This window comes from Eublepharis macularius, chromosome 9 (assembly GCF_028583425.1).
Source record: "Eublepharis macularius isolate TG4126 chromosome 9, MPM_Emac_v1.0, whole genome shotgun sequence".
Taxonomy (NCBI): domain Eukaryota; kingdom Metazoa; phylum Chordata; class Lepidosauria; order Squamata; family Eublepharidae; genus Eublepharis; species Eublepharis macularius.
In genome coordinates, this window is record NC_072798.1 from 1,761,916 (window position 1) to 1,779,114 (window position 17,199).

Sequence of the window (17,199 nt, forward strand, 5' to 3'; positions counted from 1 at the left end):
AATAGAATCATAGGGTTAGAAGGTACCTCTAGGGTCATCTAGTCCAACCCCCTGCATAATGCAGGAAATTCACAAATACCGCCCCCCCCACACACACAGTGACCCCTGCTCCATGCCCAGAAGATACAACCAAAGGGTGAGACCACACAAGTAGGGCAATTAACAATCAACCTCCTATAATATCAACTTGTATAAAGCAGTACTCTTAAGTATAACAATATAAATAATTCAACTCAGTCCAAATAGACAATCAATGCATACGAAGGAGCAGAGTAACAATCACGAATATAACAGGTAAGTAATCAATCACTTCAAAGAATACAGTTAGTAAATCCAAGGGTAAGTAATTGGTCCATTAAAGGCATTCAGTCACAAAAATGTCCATTAGCAGGTAATAAATCTCTTCGTCTTCTATTACAGGTGGAGCCGGTGAGGACGGGAACAGCATTCCGACACCTCCCAGCAGCCAGCTTAAGCCAGGGAAGCCCCAAATGGGCTTTAAACTTCAGCTGAGAGGAGGGGAATTCCCCCTCCCAGCTGAAGCCTCCCTCCCTCCCTCCCTCCCTCCCTCCTTCTTTCTTTCTTTCTTTCTTTCTTTCTTTCTTTCTTTCTTTCTTTCTTTCTTTCTTTCTTTCTTTCTTTCTTTCTTTCTTTCTTTCTTTCTTTCTTTCTTTCTTTCTTTCTTCCTTCCTTCCTTCCTTCCTTCCTTCCTTCCTTCCTTCCTTCCTTCCTTTCTTAGCCCGCATACTTTTTCATGGATGATTGAGGCCCCCAATTGAATTACCTTCCCCTTTTCTTTCTACTTTGATAAGCAAATTAGTTCTGTCTCACTAATTTGCATGCTAAGAGAGCCAGTTTGGTGTAGAGGTTAAGAGCCGCAGGCCTCTAATCTGGAGAGCTGGGTTTGATTCCCCACTTCGTTTGAAGCCAGCTGGGTGACCTTGGGTCAGTCTCAGCTCTCTCAGAGCTCTCTCAGCCCCACCCACCTCACAGGGTGACTGTCATGAAGATAATAGCTACATACTTTGTAAACTGCTCTGAGAGGGTGTTAAGTTATCCTGAAGGGATCCGGAATGCTGATCCTGCATGCATGGGGAGGGGCGGCTTCTTTCCAATGATTTTCTAGGATTTGCTTTATCCCTCCCCTGCTCTTTCCTTCTGGATGCCAGAGTGTACGCAATATCAAAAAGAGTCCAGTAGCACCTTTAAGACTAACCAACTTTATTGTAGCATAAGCTTTCGAGAATCACAGTTCTCTTCATCAGATATAGAGGAGGAGAGGGGAGGGAGGAGTAGATGCAAACAGCTGCTTCTGATATGGAGATCAGTTTGCTTCTGTTAAGGAAATCAGTTACTTCTGATAATGAGATAAGCACGCAGAGCCACCCCGCTTCCCAGCAACTCTGTGATGTCGGCTCGGCCTGGCACTGGGCGGGTATGAGGCTAAGATGGGAGAGGGAGGGCCACGCACCCTGCCTTGAACTTCGTGGGGGAAGGCAGGATGGACGTCGACAGAGCATGCTGCAGCACGCCGACCCAGGACGTGCGCCTCCCAGGGGAAGCACCAAGAGCAATAGGTGGTTCCGTATGACGTCATACTGCCCGCATGCTGATTGGACAGCCCACAGTTTGTGATGTCAAGTGGGAAGAGAGAGAGAGAGAGAGAGATGGAAACCGGCTCCTGCTGCCCCAAAGAGAATGAAGAGGCTGTTCTTCCATCTTCTGACCCTTGTTGCAATCTGGCCGACCCACGCCATTGAGAACAACTGCAAGTAAGTCGCGGTCGCCAGAGGGGGCTCCGTTCTCTGCACTTAACTGGCAACACACTGCAAAGGGGCTGCTGTTGGCCAGCAAAAGCATCTCCCACATGAGAAGGAGCAAGGGGCAGATCCCGTGCAGGGTGGCTGGGCAGTCTCCTAGCTTGGGCGCAGACTTGGATGCTGCCACGTGGCTGGTGCAGCTGAGAGGCCCCTCAGCTGCCCCCGATGAGCCCAGGGCCCTCAGAGGAGTGCAGAGAAGCCTGCAGAATGGGTTGGGAGACCCACATCACCTGACCCCCGTGGCCTTGATGCTGCCCTCTTTTTCTTATGGCTCAGGCTTTCATAGAATCAGAGGGTTGGAAGGGACCTCCAGGGTCATCTAGTCCAACCCCCTGCACAGTGCAGGAAATTCACAAATACCTCCCTCCCATCTCACAAACACCCAGTGACCCTTGCTCCATGCCCAGAAGATGGCAAAACACCACCAGGATCCCTAGCCAAACTGGCCTGGGGGAAATTGCTTCCTGACCCCAAGGTGGCGATCAACATTACCTGGGCATGTAAGAAGGGCCCCCGAGAACTAAGCCCTGATGTAACCCCCTTCCTGCCCTCCCCCTCATGATCTTCCCAGGTTCACAGAATCAGCATCGCTGTCAGAGGGCCTTCTAGCCTCTGCTTAAAAACCTTCAAAGAAGGAGAGCCCACCACCTCTTGAGGAAGCCTATTCCACTGAGGGGCCGCTCTGTCAGGAAGTTCTTCCTAATGTTTAGCTGAAAACTTTTTTGATTTAATTTCAACCCTTTCTTGGTGGCTGCTCCAGTGCTATGAGATAAAACTTCCTGCAAAGATTTTGGAAGCTCTTTAAAAGGGGGTGTTACGCCCTTTACTTTCTTTAGGGTAGATTTTTCTTTTAATCTATCCCTTAACCCTCTGGGTAGTTTGCTGCCACCAGGAATATTTTATTCCAAGATATTTTATTTAAATTTTCCCTTTGGTAACGTTCCCAAAGCGTCAGGCTCCTTCGTGGTCTATGTGGCCCTGAGGATAGGAATGGGATATAGCAATGACAGCTACTCTGGGATATAGCAAAACAAAATAAACTTTTATTTAGTTAAGAAGTGTATTGGTTTCATAAACATAGTTCTCGGTTCTTAAGGTTACTTCCTATAAACTCATTCACACAGATCTCTTCTAAGGCTTCACACACAGTCAGCCTCTTTTTCTCTAACTCAATATTTGTCTCACAGAAACGCTTAAAACTCCTCAGGCAGCACACAGCTCGCCTCCCTTTCCCTGACTCTCATTCACAGAAATATGAAACCTGCTCAGGCAGCAGCCCACAGCTGGCCTCCCTTTCCCTGACTGAGTGTCCTTTCACAAACAGGCTCAGTTCAGGGTCCACACAGGTCATCTTTCTGTCATGAATACTTCAGTATCCTCAGGCAGCCCACAGCCGGCCTGCCTTCCTCTGACTGACACTTTTCTCTCTCCACTCTCCTTCTCAAACTGCCTTCACTCCGCCCACCCTCTCAGTCATCAACCAATCACATCACTCACTCATTCCTCTCTCTCTCTCTCACCCCCACTCTTCACCTAGCTCAAACCAAGCATTTAAAGACACAGGCACCCATTTATTTGGAATCATTACAGGGGGATTTTCCAACATGCTTTTGACAGCTTATGGGTAGAGGCTACGGTCTTCTACCTTTGGCTTGTATTTCTGTGGATTGAGATTTTTGTTGATTTTCATTGGTGTAAGTTGTGCTTTGGGTTCTGTGGACTGGAAGACAGTGGAATATAAATATTTCAAATAAATAAGCAATAAGCTAGAAGACCTGGGTTCTGCCTCTGACTCATCGTTGTGTAGGTCTGGACGGCCATTTCCTACCTAGTCTACACCGACTTCTGTAGCCACCGTGCATTGAAAAGCAAGTGCGCCTTGCAAAGGGGCTGTGACGGGAGTGGAGAAGCCTCTGCTTTGCATGAAGAAGGTCCCAGGTTCAATCCTTGGTATCCCCTACAAGGGAAAAAATGTTGCACAAAGGTTTCCAACTTCCTGATGTGCTCCAGAGTTAGTGCTCACTGAAGAAGCAGCTTGTCCAAGAGGTGCTTGTAGAATGGAGACTTGTGGGGCTCAGTGGTAGTGCCCGTGCCTTGCATGCAATCTTTGGCACCTGTCATTCCCAGGCAGCAGGATAGGGAAAGATCTCTCTCTGCCTGAGACCCTGGAGAGCAGCAGCAGGCCAGACAGACCAGGGTCCCACCTAGGAAAGGCAGCTTCACATCTGCAGTCACTGCGGCGTAGACCTTTGCTGGTGTGTAACAACTTGGTCATAGATCCAGAGGAGTTAGCCGTGTTAGTCTGTAGTTGCAAAATAGTAGTTGCAAAATAGCAAAGAGTCCAGTAGCACTTTTAAGACTAACCAACTTTGTTGTAGCATCTGCATATGACAAAGAGCTCTGTGTTTCACAAAAGCTGACAATGCATCTGACGAAGGGAACTGTGGTTCTCAAAAGCTTATGCTACCATAAAGTTGGTTAGTCTTAAAGGTGCTACTGGACTCTTTACTATATAACAACTTGAAAATTAAAAATGTGTTGGGTGCAAAATGCAATCTTCTCCACTCGGGGACCTTGAGCAAGTGATTTGGGGGGGGGTCTCCCCTTCAGCCCTCCAGTTGTACAACAGGAACAACAGAGACTGATAGAGCACAGGCTTTGGGGAGGGTACATTTTGGTGGTGGGTGAAAGACCATATAGAAATTGAAAAAGAAATAAGACGCAAAACCCTGATTACAAAGTGCTTTGTGCCTTTAAAGGACGGGAGGAGGGGCTGTGGCTCAACTGTAGAGCCTTTGCTTGGCATGCGGGATGCCCCAGGTTCAGTCTCCAGTGAGCAGGGTCAGGTCCGAGGTGATGTGAAAGACCTTCCATGCCTGAGACCCCTGCCAGTAAGAGGAATCAAGAATGTTCTTCGCAGGGCTGTTGTGGAGCAGAAGAGCAGGCGGAAGGGAAGGGAATTCCCAGAGCTGGCGAAAAGCAGGCGTTCCCCCAGCCGGGGCTAGCCGGGCCGACTTCTCTTCTTGTTTGCAGTGTCATCTGTGGCCGCCGTCCCTTGGCACCCAGCCACAGCCGTTCGTCACAGACTGGAAGAGGGATGGACACCTTGCCAGGGACGTGGCCTTGGATGGTCAGCATCCGGAGACCTGTCGGGTCAGGCTACCGACATACATGTGGCGCATCCCTCATCAGTGCCAAATGGATTCTCACCGCGGCCCACTGCTTTAGGCAAAAGAGGTAAGGAAAGGGGGGGGGGCACTCCTGGAACAGGAGGACTGTGTTCGGAAGCCAGGCACCAGGGAGGAGGGTGGGGGGCTAGAATCGGAGTGCTGCCCTCCCTCCTGGGGAAATGTCATGCTTGTGGAACGGGAGGGTGGGAAAAGAGGAGGAAGGCAGGGTTTGGGGACGGGGAAGGGCCTCTGCAGGGTGTCGTGCCGTAGAGTCCACCCTCCAAAGCTGCTAGTGTCGCATAGTGGGTTCAGATCCAGAGGAGTTAGCCGTGTTAGTCTGTAGTAGCAAAATCAAAAAGAGTCCAGTAGCACCTTTAAGACTAACCAATTTTATTGTAGCATAAGCTTTCGAGAATGCATCTGATGAAGAGAACTTGATTCTCAAAAGCTTATGCTACAATAAAATTGGTTAGTCTTAAAGGTGCTACTGGACTCTTTTTGATAGTGGGTTGAGACGCTCGAGTGATTTCAGCACAGCTCTTTTATTGGCAGGAACACCACTGAAAACACATGTGGCAAGCCACAAGTATATACCCACAACCCGTCACCAAAACACCCCCCCCAAATTCACACCCACCAATAGCAAACACCCCCGTGTGTTTTCAGTGGTGTTCCTGCCAATAAAAGAGCTACGCTGAAATCACTCCAGCGTCTGAGCCTACTACGTGACACAGATGACCAGGTGCAATGCCAGAGACTCTCCATGCTCCACCTGGAGGTTGGCAATCTTAAGGACTCCCCATGGCAAAGGGGATACCCATTGCTCTGGCCAGCTGGCCTGCCAAGCCCCAAAGGCCAAACTATGGCACCCCCGAGACCCATCATAAGAACCCCAAAGCTGCCAAGGTCTGAGCTACCTCTGCATTCAGCTCCCAGCGGAGATGCCAGGGAAGCCCACAAGCCGGCCAGCAAGGAGGGTGGCCAGGTCTGTACACCCTCCCAGTGGGAGGAGGGGGACCTGGCATTTCCCTTGGGCCTTGTGCTTTGGTCTTTCCACACTTGCACGAAGCACAGGTGTGCTCTCAGCGCTTGTGCAATGATGTCACTTCCCAGAAGTGACTCCATCATGCCATCCATGGGCATACTCCCACGTTTTGCGCAGGGCAAATTCAGCTCATTAGGGGCCAAAACTGGCTCCAGCAAAGCACAGGAGCACTCCTGCAGGCAGCGCAACGACATCACTTCAGGAAGTGATGTCATTGCATCCCACTGGCTCCAGCAAAGCACAGGAGCACTCCCACAGGCAGCGCAACGACGTCACTTCAGGAAGTGACGTTGTTGCATCCCACTGGGAGCATGCCCAGTGACACTTTCCCAGGTTGCCTGCTGGTATTGGGTGATCTTCAAGGGAACTTTCCACCTCCCACCAGTCGCCAGTGATTGGTGGCCAACAGGGCAAACCTCGGGGAGATAGCCTGCCACAGACTAGCAACTGGGAAGCCTACCAGAGGCAGCCTCTGCAATTGTGCTCTGTGAGCCCAGAGGACGTCGCCTTGAAGCTTACTGAACTCCACTGAGAAAACCTCAAACACTTGCGTGGGACTCTTCCTCCTTTAGGGCACAAACAGAGCTCAGGCAAGGAAAAGGGATCCCAATAAACAGGTGCAAAGAAAAATGTCCAGAACAGCCCCGTTCCTTTTGCCTTTGAGAAATAGCCTCCCTGAAATGAATAATCTCACAGAGTTTCCTGCAGGAGCTGAATGGAGGCCATGCCGTTGTCCTGCTCTTTATTCTTCTGAATTGGCTTTTTGCCAGAATGGAATTTTTCAAAGATTCAAAATTCCTGGGGTTATTTAGGGCATTTTTCACTGTGCCTGTTAATGCACGAATGCTCTCTTGATCTCTGTGGCTTGGCTGCGGCTCTCTCACTGTGTTATGCTGGGCACAGCCACGGGGTTTCCGAAAAGAGACTGTCTGGCATGTGTGTATGGGGGGGTGGGGTGGGGGCCCATGAATAGCTGCTGCTAAGCCCAATCTCCGTGCACCTGGCAGCCCTGATTTCTCATGCCTGAAGAAGGGATCTCTGCCTCTCGAAAGCTTATGCTCTGGAAATCGTGCTGGTCTGCAAGGTGCTAGCGGGCTCAGATGCTGCTGTTCCAATTTCCTCACAGTCTAGGAAGAAAACTTTGCCTGCGGCCTCACAAATGAGAGGGCAGGATTAAGCCGATAGGGACAGAACTGGAAGAGCAGGCAAAGGGGAGACTTCTCTTCCTCGCGAGCAGCATCTTTCCAGGTTCACCCTTTGCATCTTCCTGTCCGTGGATATCACTTGTGGGGACTCCAGAGAGCCCAGTTTTCAGTAACTGGGATCCTGAAGAAGGGGCACAGGGTCTGTGAATACAAAGAAGTGCCTTGCAATAGGGCTGATAACTAGGTTGCCAACTCTGACTTGGGAAATTCCTGGAGAATTGGGGGTGGAACTGGGGAAACTCCACCCCCACCGGCCACCCCCTGGTCCCACTCACCCGGCTAGTGGGAGGGGAAGCAGAGGGAGGAGAAGTTGGGCGTGTGCACACATCACATCCCACTGAACTGGCTTCAGTGCGCTCATGTTTCCTTCCTTGTGCTGGAAAATAATGCCGTTTTCCAGCAGGGAACGAAGAGCCGTGGGGTGCTTTGAAGCCAAACACTGCATATCTGAAAGCTTCGTGGTGAAGCCTCTGTGCTAGAGGAAGAAGTGCCTTCTCCCAAAGCGGTTCTCCCCACGCCTTTCTTCTTTTCTGAGACCCGCAGCCCCCAGCACAGTTCCCCAGAAGTCCCTCGCAAGCCGCCCAGTCCAAACGCAGCCACCTTGGCCTTCCTTCTCAGCTCCAGGTCTCTAGTGAATTGGGAACTGTCCTTTGGGGCCACAGAGCTCTCCCACCCCGGCCCAGATGCCCAGGTGCGCTTCCCCAAGAGAGTGGTGGAGCGTGAGGACTACGAGCCGGGAAAGGAAATCAACGACATTGCCCTGGTGGAGCTGGATGAACCAGTCCTGTGCAACGACTACATCCAGCCTGCCTGCCTGCCGGACGCCGCTATGGATGTGTCTGCCATGACTCGTTGCTACATCAGCGGCTGGGGCTACACGCAGGAGAAAGGTGAGTGGGCCCAGGGATTTGGTTGGCATCCCTTCCTGGTTCCTGGAGCCAGGCCCTTGGAGGGAACGCCAGCCGTCTCCCGTGTTGCTGTTTCTCCTCCTCCTCCTCCTCCTCCCTCCCTTGTTCTCTTGGCCTCCATTTTATATTCAGAAGAACCCTGTGAGGTAGGCTAGGTGGACTGTTTTTGGAGTGAGGTCCTCCAGTAGGTCGATTGCACACTGCAAGTGGATACAATACAATCTATAACGAGGGCATTCACAGCAAAAATACAATATGATCAGCAGCTGGGACATTCAATGGAAAACAGAATACAATAAGGTATTGTAGCTGGAAATTGTAGCCGTGAAGAAGGCTGACAGGAAGAAAATGGATTCCTTTGAAATGTGGGGCTGGAGGAGAGTTTTGTGGATACCGTGGACAGCCAAAGAGACAAATAAGTGGGGTTCTAGATCACATCAAACCTGAATTCTCTCTAGAAGCTAAAATGACAAAACTGAGGCTGTCGTACTTTGGTCATGTCCTGAGAAGACCAGATTCTCTGGAAAGGTCAATAATGCCAGGAAAAGAGGAAGACTCAAAACAGGGTGGCTGGACTGAATGAAAGAAGTCACGTCCTCCAGTTTGCAGGATCTGAGCAAGTCTGTTAATGATAGGACGTTCTGGAGGTCTTTCATTCATAGGGCCACCATAGGTCAGAGGAGACTTGATGGCACATAACACACACACACACAGCCGTAAATTTAAAAAAGTAGCATAAAGCTGAAACACATAGATGTTTCTGAATTAAGGCCTAAGTGATTAACATGATGTCTTTAGCAATGTCAACTCCACAGGAGGGGTGAATCTACATCAGCAGATAGTACCCAGTAGCCTAGTGTACAGTCCCTGGCCCTTACCAAGGTATCTCTTTGAGCTATTTATTTTTGTTCTAAACTTAGACTGAAGGGTTCACTCACTCACTGGGGTGGGAGGTTGGCTGCAGCTGAGCTCTGCCTGAGGATGGGATTCATCTGGGCCGTTGCAGAGAGCTACAAGACCTCCCCTGCCTCTCATAGACTGGAGCCAGGCCTCAAAGGGATCTGTATTCCTGGGAGGGGTCTGGCAGCAGAAACGAGGGACCTGAAAAAGAGGAGTCGGGGCTCAAATAAGGTGGAGGAGGGCTGCCAGCTATGGGTTGGGAAATTCCTCGAGACTTGGGCGTGGAGCCTGACGAGGGGGGAGTTTGGGGAGGGGAGGGACCTCAGCAGGGTGCAGTGCCATAGAGCCCACCCTCCAGAGCAGCCCTTTTCTCCAGGGGAAAGGAGCTCTGTAGTCTAGAGAGCCACTGTAATGCTGGGAGTTTTCCAGCCACCACTTGGATGCTGATATCCCTGGGGGAGAAGTGCACGGAAGTGGTGTAACCGCCTTCTCTTTTCAGCTAGGAATCCATCGGACATCTTGCAAGAGGCCATGGTGGATCTCATCCCCTTGCCGCAGTGCAACGACAGCAGGTGGTACAATGGTCACATACGATTTAACAACTTATGTGCGGGGTATGAGGAAGGAGGCACTGACGCTTGCCAGGTGGGTAAGGTCCCCCCACCCCAGAAGTCTTCTCTTAACCCAACTGGTGTAAAGTGCCTGGGAATATTAGAATCTGGGAGTAAGCAGCGCCCTCCAGATATGTGCACGGAAAAGTTCTCTTTCCGCCAGATGGACCAGCCGGTCCCAGCTGGAGCAAACCATTGTGTGAGATGGGGGGCTGTTAGTCCCTGGGACCTGACCAGCAGTATATGACCTCTTTTGCTTGGTGCGGGCTTGACGGGTGAGATTTGGGCCATGAAGCTTCTCTGAGCTGCACTCCACGCTTCTGCCCCCTTCCAAGACAAGCGCTCGGCTCCAGGAATGAAGAAGGAAGCCTTTCCCTTCGAAATGGGGAGGTGTTTGGGAATTTCCTGCATTCTGCAGGGGGTTGGACTAGATGGCCGTAGAGGGGCCTTCCAACCCTATGATCCTATGAATGAGGAGTGGCGGCTTTCTTCGAGTAAGTTGCCTGTTTACTGCAATATCCGGAACTGGTGCATTGTGAGGTTGGTGTGGTAGAAAGTGAAGAGCATGAGCTATAGGAGGTTACCTCTGGCAGGCCACTCACCTCTAGCTCTCCAGCTGCAATAGGGGATAATAAAAGTGGCTGGCCTCGCCTGCAGACCTGTGGCGGGTTATCAGGAGACGGCGATGTGCAAATGTGGTTAAAGGCAGATGATCAACTTCTGTAAAAATCAGATGTCTGCCCTAATTTAATCTATATTGACATGAAATTTTAATATCTTTCTGAGTTTTTATGGCATCTAAAAGCCAGCGTGTTCTCATTTAAACTTGATCTCATTAAATATATTCCCTTACTAGGAAATTTTCTATTTCTTGGTTGTCATTTGGGAAACTCGACTGATGTTGGAGGAGCAGTGGATCATTTCCTTCTCTCCCACCCAGACTGCAGCAAGCCGCTTTGTTGCTCCAGGATGCCGCCTGGCACGCCCACACATCCCCCCCACCCCGCCTTCCCTTTCTCTCCTCCTAGCCCCCTGCCTCCCTGTGCCTGCTTCTCTCTCTTCCACGCTGGCTTTTCTCACATACTTCCTGCTACCCGACAGGCTGCCTGGCCTCAGGCCTCTTCCCTGACACACCTCACACTTCCAGCCTTGACACAACTCTGCTATGACAACATTGCTTTGCCAGACAGGCCATCTCTTCCCTACACCTTTGCTTTCCTAAGAGGTTAGCAGACCCCAACACCTTGAGGATGGTTTGCCCATGTTGAGCCAAAGTGTGAACGGAGGGCCGGATTGCCTCCTCTACAGGCCCCCACCCAGGTGTGTTCAGCATGACTTTTGCAAGGACCTACTTGTGCCCCAGTGGCACCTGCATGGGACGATCATACCTGCAAAGTCTCTTGCAGGAGCTAAACGTGCATGAGATGGGGCATGAGGCGCAAGCAAGTGCAATCTTGTTCCCTCCACATGCACACAAACCACGTGCATACACAGCGCAGCCACTACATTCTTTTCCCAGTGATCTTCCTCTTGATTTCTGCTCCATGGCAGATCGTTTTTCCATTTACTCCAGGGAAATTGATCTCTGAAGTCTGGAGCTCAGCTATGATTCTGAGAGAACTCCACGCCTCATCCTGACATTGGTAACCTTAAGGCCAACTAGTCCGACCCCCTGCTCAGTGCAGGAAATCCAAAAATTGGGCATCCCTGACACATCCTTGGTGACAGCTATCCGGCCTCACTCAAAGACCTCTGGGAAGGGCGATCAGTCTAGCTCTTCTTAGGACTGAAACAAACCCCTCCTCTGTCCCTTGCAGTAGTGATCTGCCTGCCATCTTCAGGCCCCTACCAAGTTGCCACAGTTTCACCCACTTTCCCAGACAGTCCCCCTGTTGCCCACCTCCTCTGTGCCAGGCTCTTTCTCTCCCATACCCCGTCCTCTTCTTTATGACCGAAGGAGGGCTGACTCTCCCTTCCCTTGCCTGCTGCTCATGTCCCCTTTCCCCTCTCTGCTCCTTCTCTCCTTTCTGCCACAGGGAGACAGTGGAGGCCCCCTCATGTGCCGGGAAGAGCGGTCAGAACGGTTCTGGGTTGTCGGCATCACCAGCTGGGGGGCCGGCTGCGCCAGAGCCAAGAGACCTGGGGTCTATACCTCCACCTCGCACTTCCATGCCTGGATCCAGGGTTACATCAAGGAAGAGAGTGTGACTCAGACAACACCCCTGCCACAGAATTTGACCACCCCGCCTCAAACACAGACACAAGCAACGCCCACAACCACACAGCGGCCTCCAACGCCTCCGCCCGTCCAAGCCCAGGAGAGCCCTCAGGAACCGCCTAGATCCCCAGCTCAAGCCCCGGAGCCCTTCAGCGTGGCACGTGCTCCTACCCATCCCCCTTCCACGACAACGCCCGTGACAACCACAACAAGCCCACCGCCCACAACACAGACAACATCACCCTACATTTGGACGCCCCGCAAGCGTCGCAATCGACCGATGATTGTCTCACCAGCCTATTACGTGAACAGCATGTCCAACGAAAGGCCGTGGGTAAAGCATGGCTGGGGTCCATCCTGATCGCTGCTCAGTCTCCCGCAGTGCCCCCTCCCTGTTGGCCACACAGCCCGGTCATTTCTCGACCCTTCACTTACGGATGCAACTTATTTTGCAACAGAATGTGACAGAAATATGTAACATAGGCAATAAAAATATACCCACTTTAAAAAATAACGTGAAACGAAAATATACAAAGCCTGTGGAGATTGTCCTTGTCTTTTACCGGTACTTGCCAGACACTGCGGTGGAAAGGAAGCCGGGAATGTCGGGCGCGGACTGCGTTTACTGTTCTAAACACCCCTAAGAGCCAAGCTACAAGTGATGCCTTACACAGGTTGGACACTTGTCAGCTTCCCTCAAGTCTTGATGGGAAATGTAGGCACATCCTGGTCTTGCAGCTGTAATGGAGAGCCAAGCTGCAAGACCAGGACGCCTACATTTCCCATCAAAACTTGAGGGAAGCTGACAAGCGTCCAACCTGTGTCAGGCGTCACTTGTAGCTTGGCTCTCAGGCTCTAGAAACTTTTCATGGGTCCAGGCTGGCCCTGAGTATCTTTGGTGAAATGGAAATATTTATTACATATTTATCCTGCCCTACCTCCATTTTGTCCTCAGTAGGGGTGGGCACCCCAAAAATATTTGGGTTTCCGGAATGACTCAAATTCGGGTGTTTAAAAGCTTCAGTATGCTCCATATAGATTTGGAGCACATCAAAGCTCAATGCCCCCCTTCCCGTGCTGTTCCCCAAGGGGCAGGAGAAGGGGGGCTTTCAGTCTCCCCACACCAGCATCACCCCATGTGCATCGGGTGAAGCCGGAGTGGGATGTTTGAAACCGAAAGCATCCCTTCTTCTGTCACTCGCCAGTGGCAGGAGAAGGGCCGCTTTCACAGCAGTGCAGTCCGGCAAGGGGAGGCTGCGAGAGAACCACTGGTCCAGGGTCACCCAGTGAGGTTCGTGGCCAAGTGGGGAGTTGAGCCTGGTCTGCCCAGTCTGAGTTTGAAATTCTAAACCCTGCCCCATACTGGAGAGGATTCTGCTGGAGTTCATGGAGTCATCGGGCTGGAAGGGACCTCCAGGGTCATCTAGTCCAACCCCCTGCACAATGCAGGAAATTCACAAATACCCTCCTTTCCCCCCCAGGTGACCCTCACTCCATGCCCAGAAGATGGCAAAACACCACCAAGATCCCTAGCCAGACTGGCCTGGGGGAAATTGCTACCTGACCCCAAGGTGGCGATGGGCCTTGCCCTGGGCATGTAAGAAGGGGCCACGAGAACGAAGCACTGATGCAGCCCTTCCTGCCCTCCTCCTCAGGATCCACCCAGGTTCCCAGAAGCAGCATTGCTGATGCGTCCCTATTCCCTAGGAGAGCTGGCATCAAGAACCCTACGAGGGACCCTGGTGCTCCCCGGCCCCTTTTTATGCAGGTTCTCTGGGCTGTGCTGAGTCATGAGGGCTGGAAAGGGAGCTCTGTGGCTGCTCCAGTCCCATCCCACCTTCCCCCCAAAAGAGCACCATCCACTCCGTTTCTCCCAGAAAAAAAAAGACATCTGGCAGAGAACGCTTGTGACATCATCCTGTCCACGAGCTGATTGGACAAGGCTCAGAGGCACGTGGTTTGTGATGTCATGATCCATAGGAACCGGTGATGAAAAGTGGCACCTGCTGCCCCCTGCAGGATGAAATGGCTGCCTCTCCCAATTTGGGCCCTTTTTGTATACTGGCCCACCTGTGCCCAAGAGGACGGATGCAAGTAAGTGACCTCCACGCTTCCAGTGGGAGGAAAGCTGAGAGGGGCCCACACTGCTGTGGCGGACCTCCAGAGCCATGGGCCTCTCCCGGCCTCTCCCTTCTGCTTTCCCATCAGATCTGGGCCCTTGGATCCTCCGGGCAGCCTCCTGCGGGTCCCTCTTCCTCCGCTGAGTGCTGGGACCAAGCTCCTGGGCTGGCCCCGCTTGCTTTAGTCCCTCCGCTCCATCTGCTGACTGTAGGCCTTCTGCATTCTGGTCGCTTGTCGGGCTGACCAGGCCAGCCAGCCAGACCTGCTCTCCAGGCTTCCAGGTAGCACCCCTGGCGTAGTCTGCCCCTCCAGGGTCTTTCCTGACCCATTCCCCTGTCTGCCTGGCCCTCCAAAAGATCCGGATTGTTTCCGTCAGGCTTGCTACCTGGACTTGCTTTGTTGTTTACTGAGATATTATTCGGCAAAGATCCTTTAATCATGTATTTAAATTATGCACAGGTCAAAACATAAAACAAAGGCAGAGTTAACATGAGATCAGGAGGAAATGTAACTTTCACACTTGTAAGAACTGACATCGTCGGCACTTTTCCACAGTCCTGTCGCCCGAAGGCAGCTGGGCCAGACGGCCAGACCCTTCCCGCTTCAAACCACAAGAAGAGAGAGATCGAGGCTCTGAGAGGAACAAGCCGTTTTATTGAAGCAATAGGAATACACAGGCCTGTGGGTGCCAAAGAGGAACCCAGAGGCTTCCTGAACAAGGATTTTTATAGACTGTAAATCATTACTGATAATTGACAGATTTCAAGCATCCTATCCTCGTCCGCAATTTCCCTCTCCCTTTCCCCATTGGCTGAGGTACTTGGGAGTTACACCTTTCCGGTCTTTGCCTAAAACTCCGCCTTAGTTTACATCTCCCATTACTCTGATGGCGAAAGCCCCTACTCATATTTGTTTTATACCATACATAGTTTGTCACACATTAGCACACACACACATGTCTGCAAGTCTAACCGCAAAGGTCATAGCCCTTAGTGCGTCTGTTACTTTACTTCCTATTTTATATAGCTGAGCACAAGTATCTGCTACTTACTTCCTATTTTCCGTGGCTAAGCACAGCTATACTTATCTTGCAAAAACCCACACAACTTTCCTGTTTCAGTAAGACAGAAAACAGCTATGTATAAACTTCTTTATAATCTGTAGGTAAGAAAAAAGGGTCATAGCGAGCAAGCAAATGGTTACTTTATCTAACTCCCTGCATATATATAATATAGCCTGAGTTGTAGCTGAACCTGTAAGCAGGGCAGGGGTCTGAGATATATCTAGGGTTTGCAGGCAGGGTGAGGGCCTGAGACAGGAGGGGGGCAATTATGGATTTTTCTTTTTGGTGCTGGCTTACAGTCCAGTAAGAATTGCACAGTGCCCATTTTTGAGGCAATGTAATACCTTTATAGGGTTTACTTTACAAAAATGAGGACTCCAATCCATAAGACATTCAGTGCATTTTAATGGCAGGCATTGTTCCTTGCTAGATACGTTTCCCATCTCTTAAGAAGATACGAGTTTCAACAAGGAATGTGGGCTATAAAAGAAGTACATCAATACCAGGATTTTGGTTATTAATTCCCTTTCCATCACTGTATCTTCAACCCGGGGAGGACGGACAGACGTCCCATCTTTAGCATTTTCCATTCTTGCTTCTGTTCATAAATTATGCGCTACTCCAACTAGATGTCCCACAAATCATTGTGAGGTAAAGTGTTTTGAATTATTGACACAATTTATGTCCAAAATGTCTGCATCATCACCAGCAGGGACAAAGCGAGCAGATCGGAGAGCTATTTGCAGTGTTTATTAGAACCAGACTAGATCTGTTGTAATGAGAGATGGGCACAAACAAGCAATACGAACTAAAAAAAAGCTACAAACAGCCCAATCTGCTGTTCGCAAACAAGCTGTTCGTGAGGCCCAATTCTAAATGAACAGGTGGTCATTGCAAACCTCGTTCGTTGCTGTTCGTCAAGCCAGACAGTCTGGCACCTGCAATCAATTCCCTTGGCAACTCAGGCAGGGATTGTCTCAACTCTGTCTGAACTCCTGCTGTTGCCCTGGAAACCTCAATCTAAACCCAATTTAGCTTGATAGGCAGGTCTTCCTTCCAAGTGTGGACTGGAGCTGCACATTTGTTACAAGGGAGCAAAGACCGGGGGGGGGGGAGGGGGGCTCCCAGTTCTGGCTTTGCAGACAGTGGAGAGGGAAAGAGCTGCTGTTGGCCTTTTGATAGAGCGCATTGGAACTTGAATTTTCTTTGTGTGTGGTGGGATAGGGATCTACCCCTTCAGGTTCCAGGGCTGCTGCCAGGCTCTGGGGCCAAGCTATTATTTATTATTGGTACTTTTTCTGCATCCTGCTCAGGTAGGGTTTCTGGGAGTGGTGCAGTAGGGATCTTGATGGCGGGAGGACAGCCTGCTGGCCCCCATGAACAATGAACAATGAACATGTTCGTGACAGGATCATGTTCGTCAGTGTTTGTTGTTTGTGGATGGCAATGTACAACAAACGCCATGTTCTTTTTTTTCTGTTCGTGCTCATGTCTAGTTGTAACTTGGCTGCCAAATGCCACTTGGAGAGCATGGAATCTTAGAATCATAGGGCTGGAAGGTACCTCCAGGGTCATCTAGTCCAACCACCTGCACAATGCAGGAAATTCAAAACTACCTCTCCCCCCCCCACACACTCCCAATGACCCCTGCTCCATGCCCAGAAGATGGCAAAACACCACCAGGATCCCTAGCAAAACTAGCCTGGGGAAAACTAGTTCCTGACCACAGAGTGGCGATCGGCATTACCCTGGGCATGTAAGAAGGGCCCCCGAGAACTAAGCCCTGATGTAACCCTTCCTGCCCTCCCCCTCATGATCTGCACAGGTTCACAGAATCAGCATCGCTGTCAGAGGGCCTTCTAGCCTCTGCTTAAAAACCTCCAGGGAAGCCCACCACCACTCAAGGAAGCCTTTTCCACTGAGGGACCGTTCTAACTGTAAGGAAGTTCTTCCTAACGTTTAGTCAAAAGCTCTTTTGATTTAATTTCAAACCATTGGTTCTGGACGGACCTTCTGGGGCAACAGAAAACAACTCTGTGCCATCCTCTATATGACAGCTCTTCAAGTACTTAAAGATGGTTATCATATCACCTCTCAGTCATCTCCTCTCCAGGCTAAACATACCGAGCTCCTTCAAC

At 50.8% G+C, this 17,199-nt stretch overlaps 1 protein-coding gene across 1 annotated transcript; it reads left to right on the forward strand.

Annotated features, from left to right (window-relative positions):
* Positions 1-1,698: 1,698 nt before the first annotated feature.
* LOC129335732 (acrosin-like) lies at positions 1,699-14,182 on the forward strand. The gene is made up of 6 exons (XM_054988524.1): positions 1,699-1,772; positions 4,854-5,057; positions 7,865-8,130; positions 9,548-9,693; positions 11,696-12,207; positions 14,086-14,182. The coding sequence occupies exons 1-6, from the start codon at positions 1,699-1,701 to the stop codon at positions 14,180-14,182; spliced, it is 1,299 nt and encodes a 432-aa protein (XP_054844499.1).
* Positions 14,183-17,199: the final 3,017 nt, after the last annotated feature.

What these genes read in the sequence shown, in the direction of transcription:
- LOC129335732 (XM_054988524.1), top strand. Translation starts at nt 1,699, where the DNA reads ATGAAGAGGCTGTTCTTCCATCTTCTGACCCTTGTTGCAATCTGGCCG. An exon ending in GCCATTGAGAACAACTGCAA is followed by an intron (nt 1,773 to 4,853) that starts GTAAGTCGCGGT and finishes TCTTGTTTGCAG; the next exon opens with TGTCATCTGTGGCCGCCGTC. An exon ending in AGCATGTCCAACGAAAGGCC is followed by an intron (nt 12,208 to 14,085) that starts GTGGGTAAAGCA and finishes CTTTCCCATCAG; the next exon opens with ATCTGGGCCCTTGGATCCTC.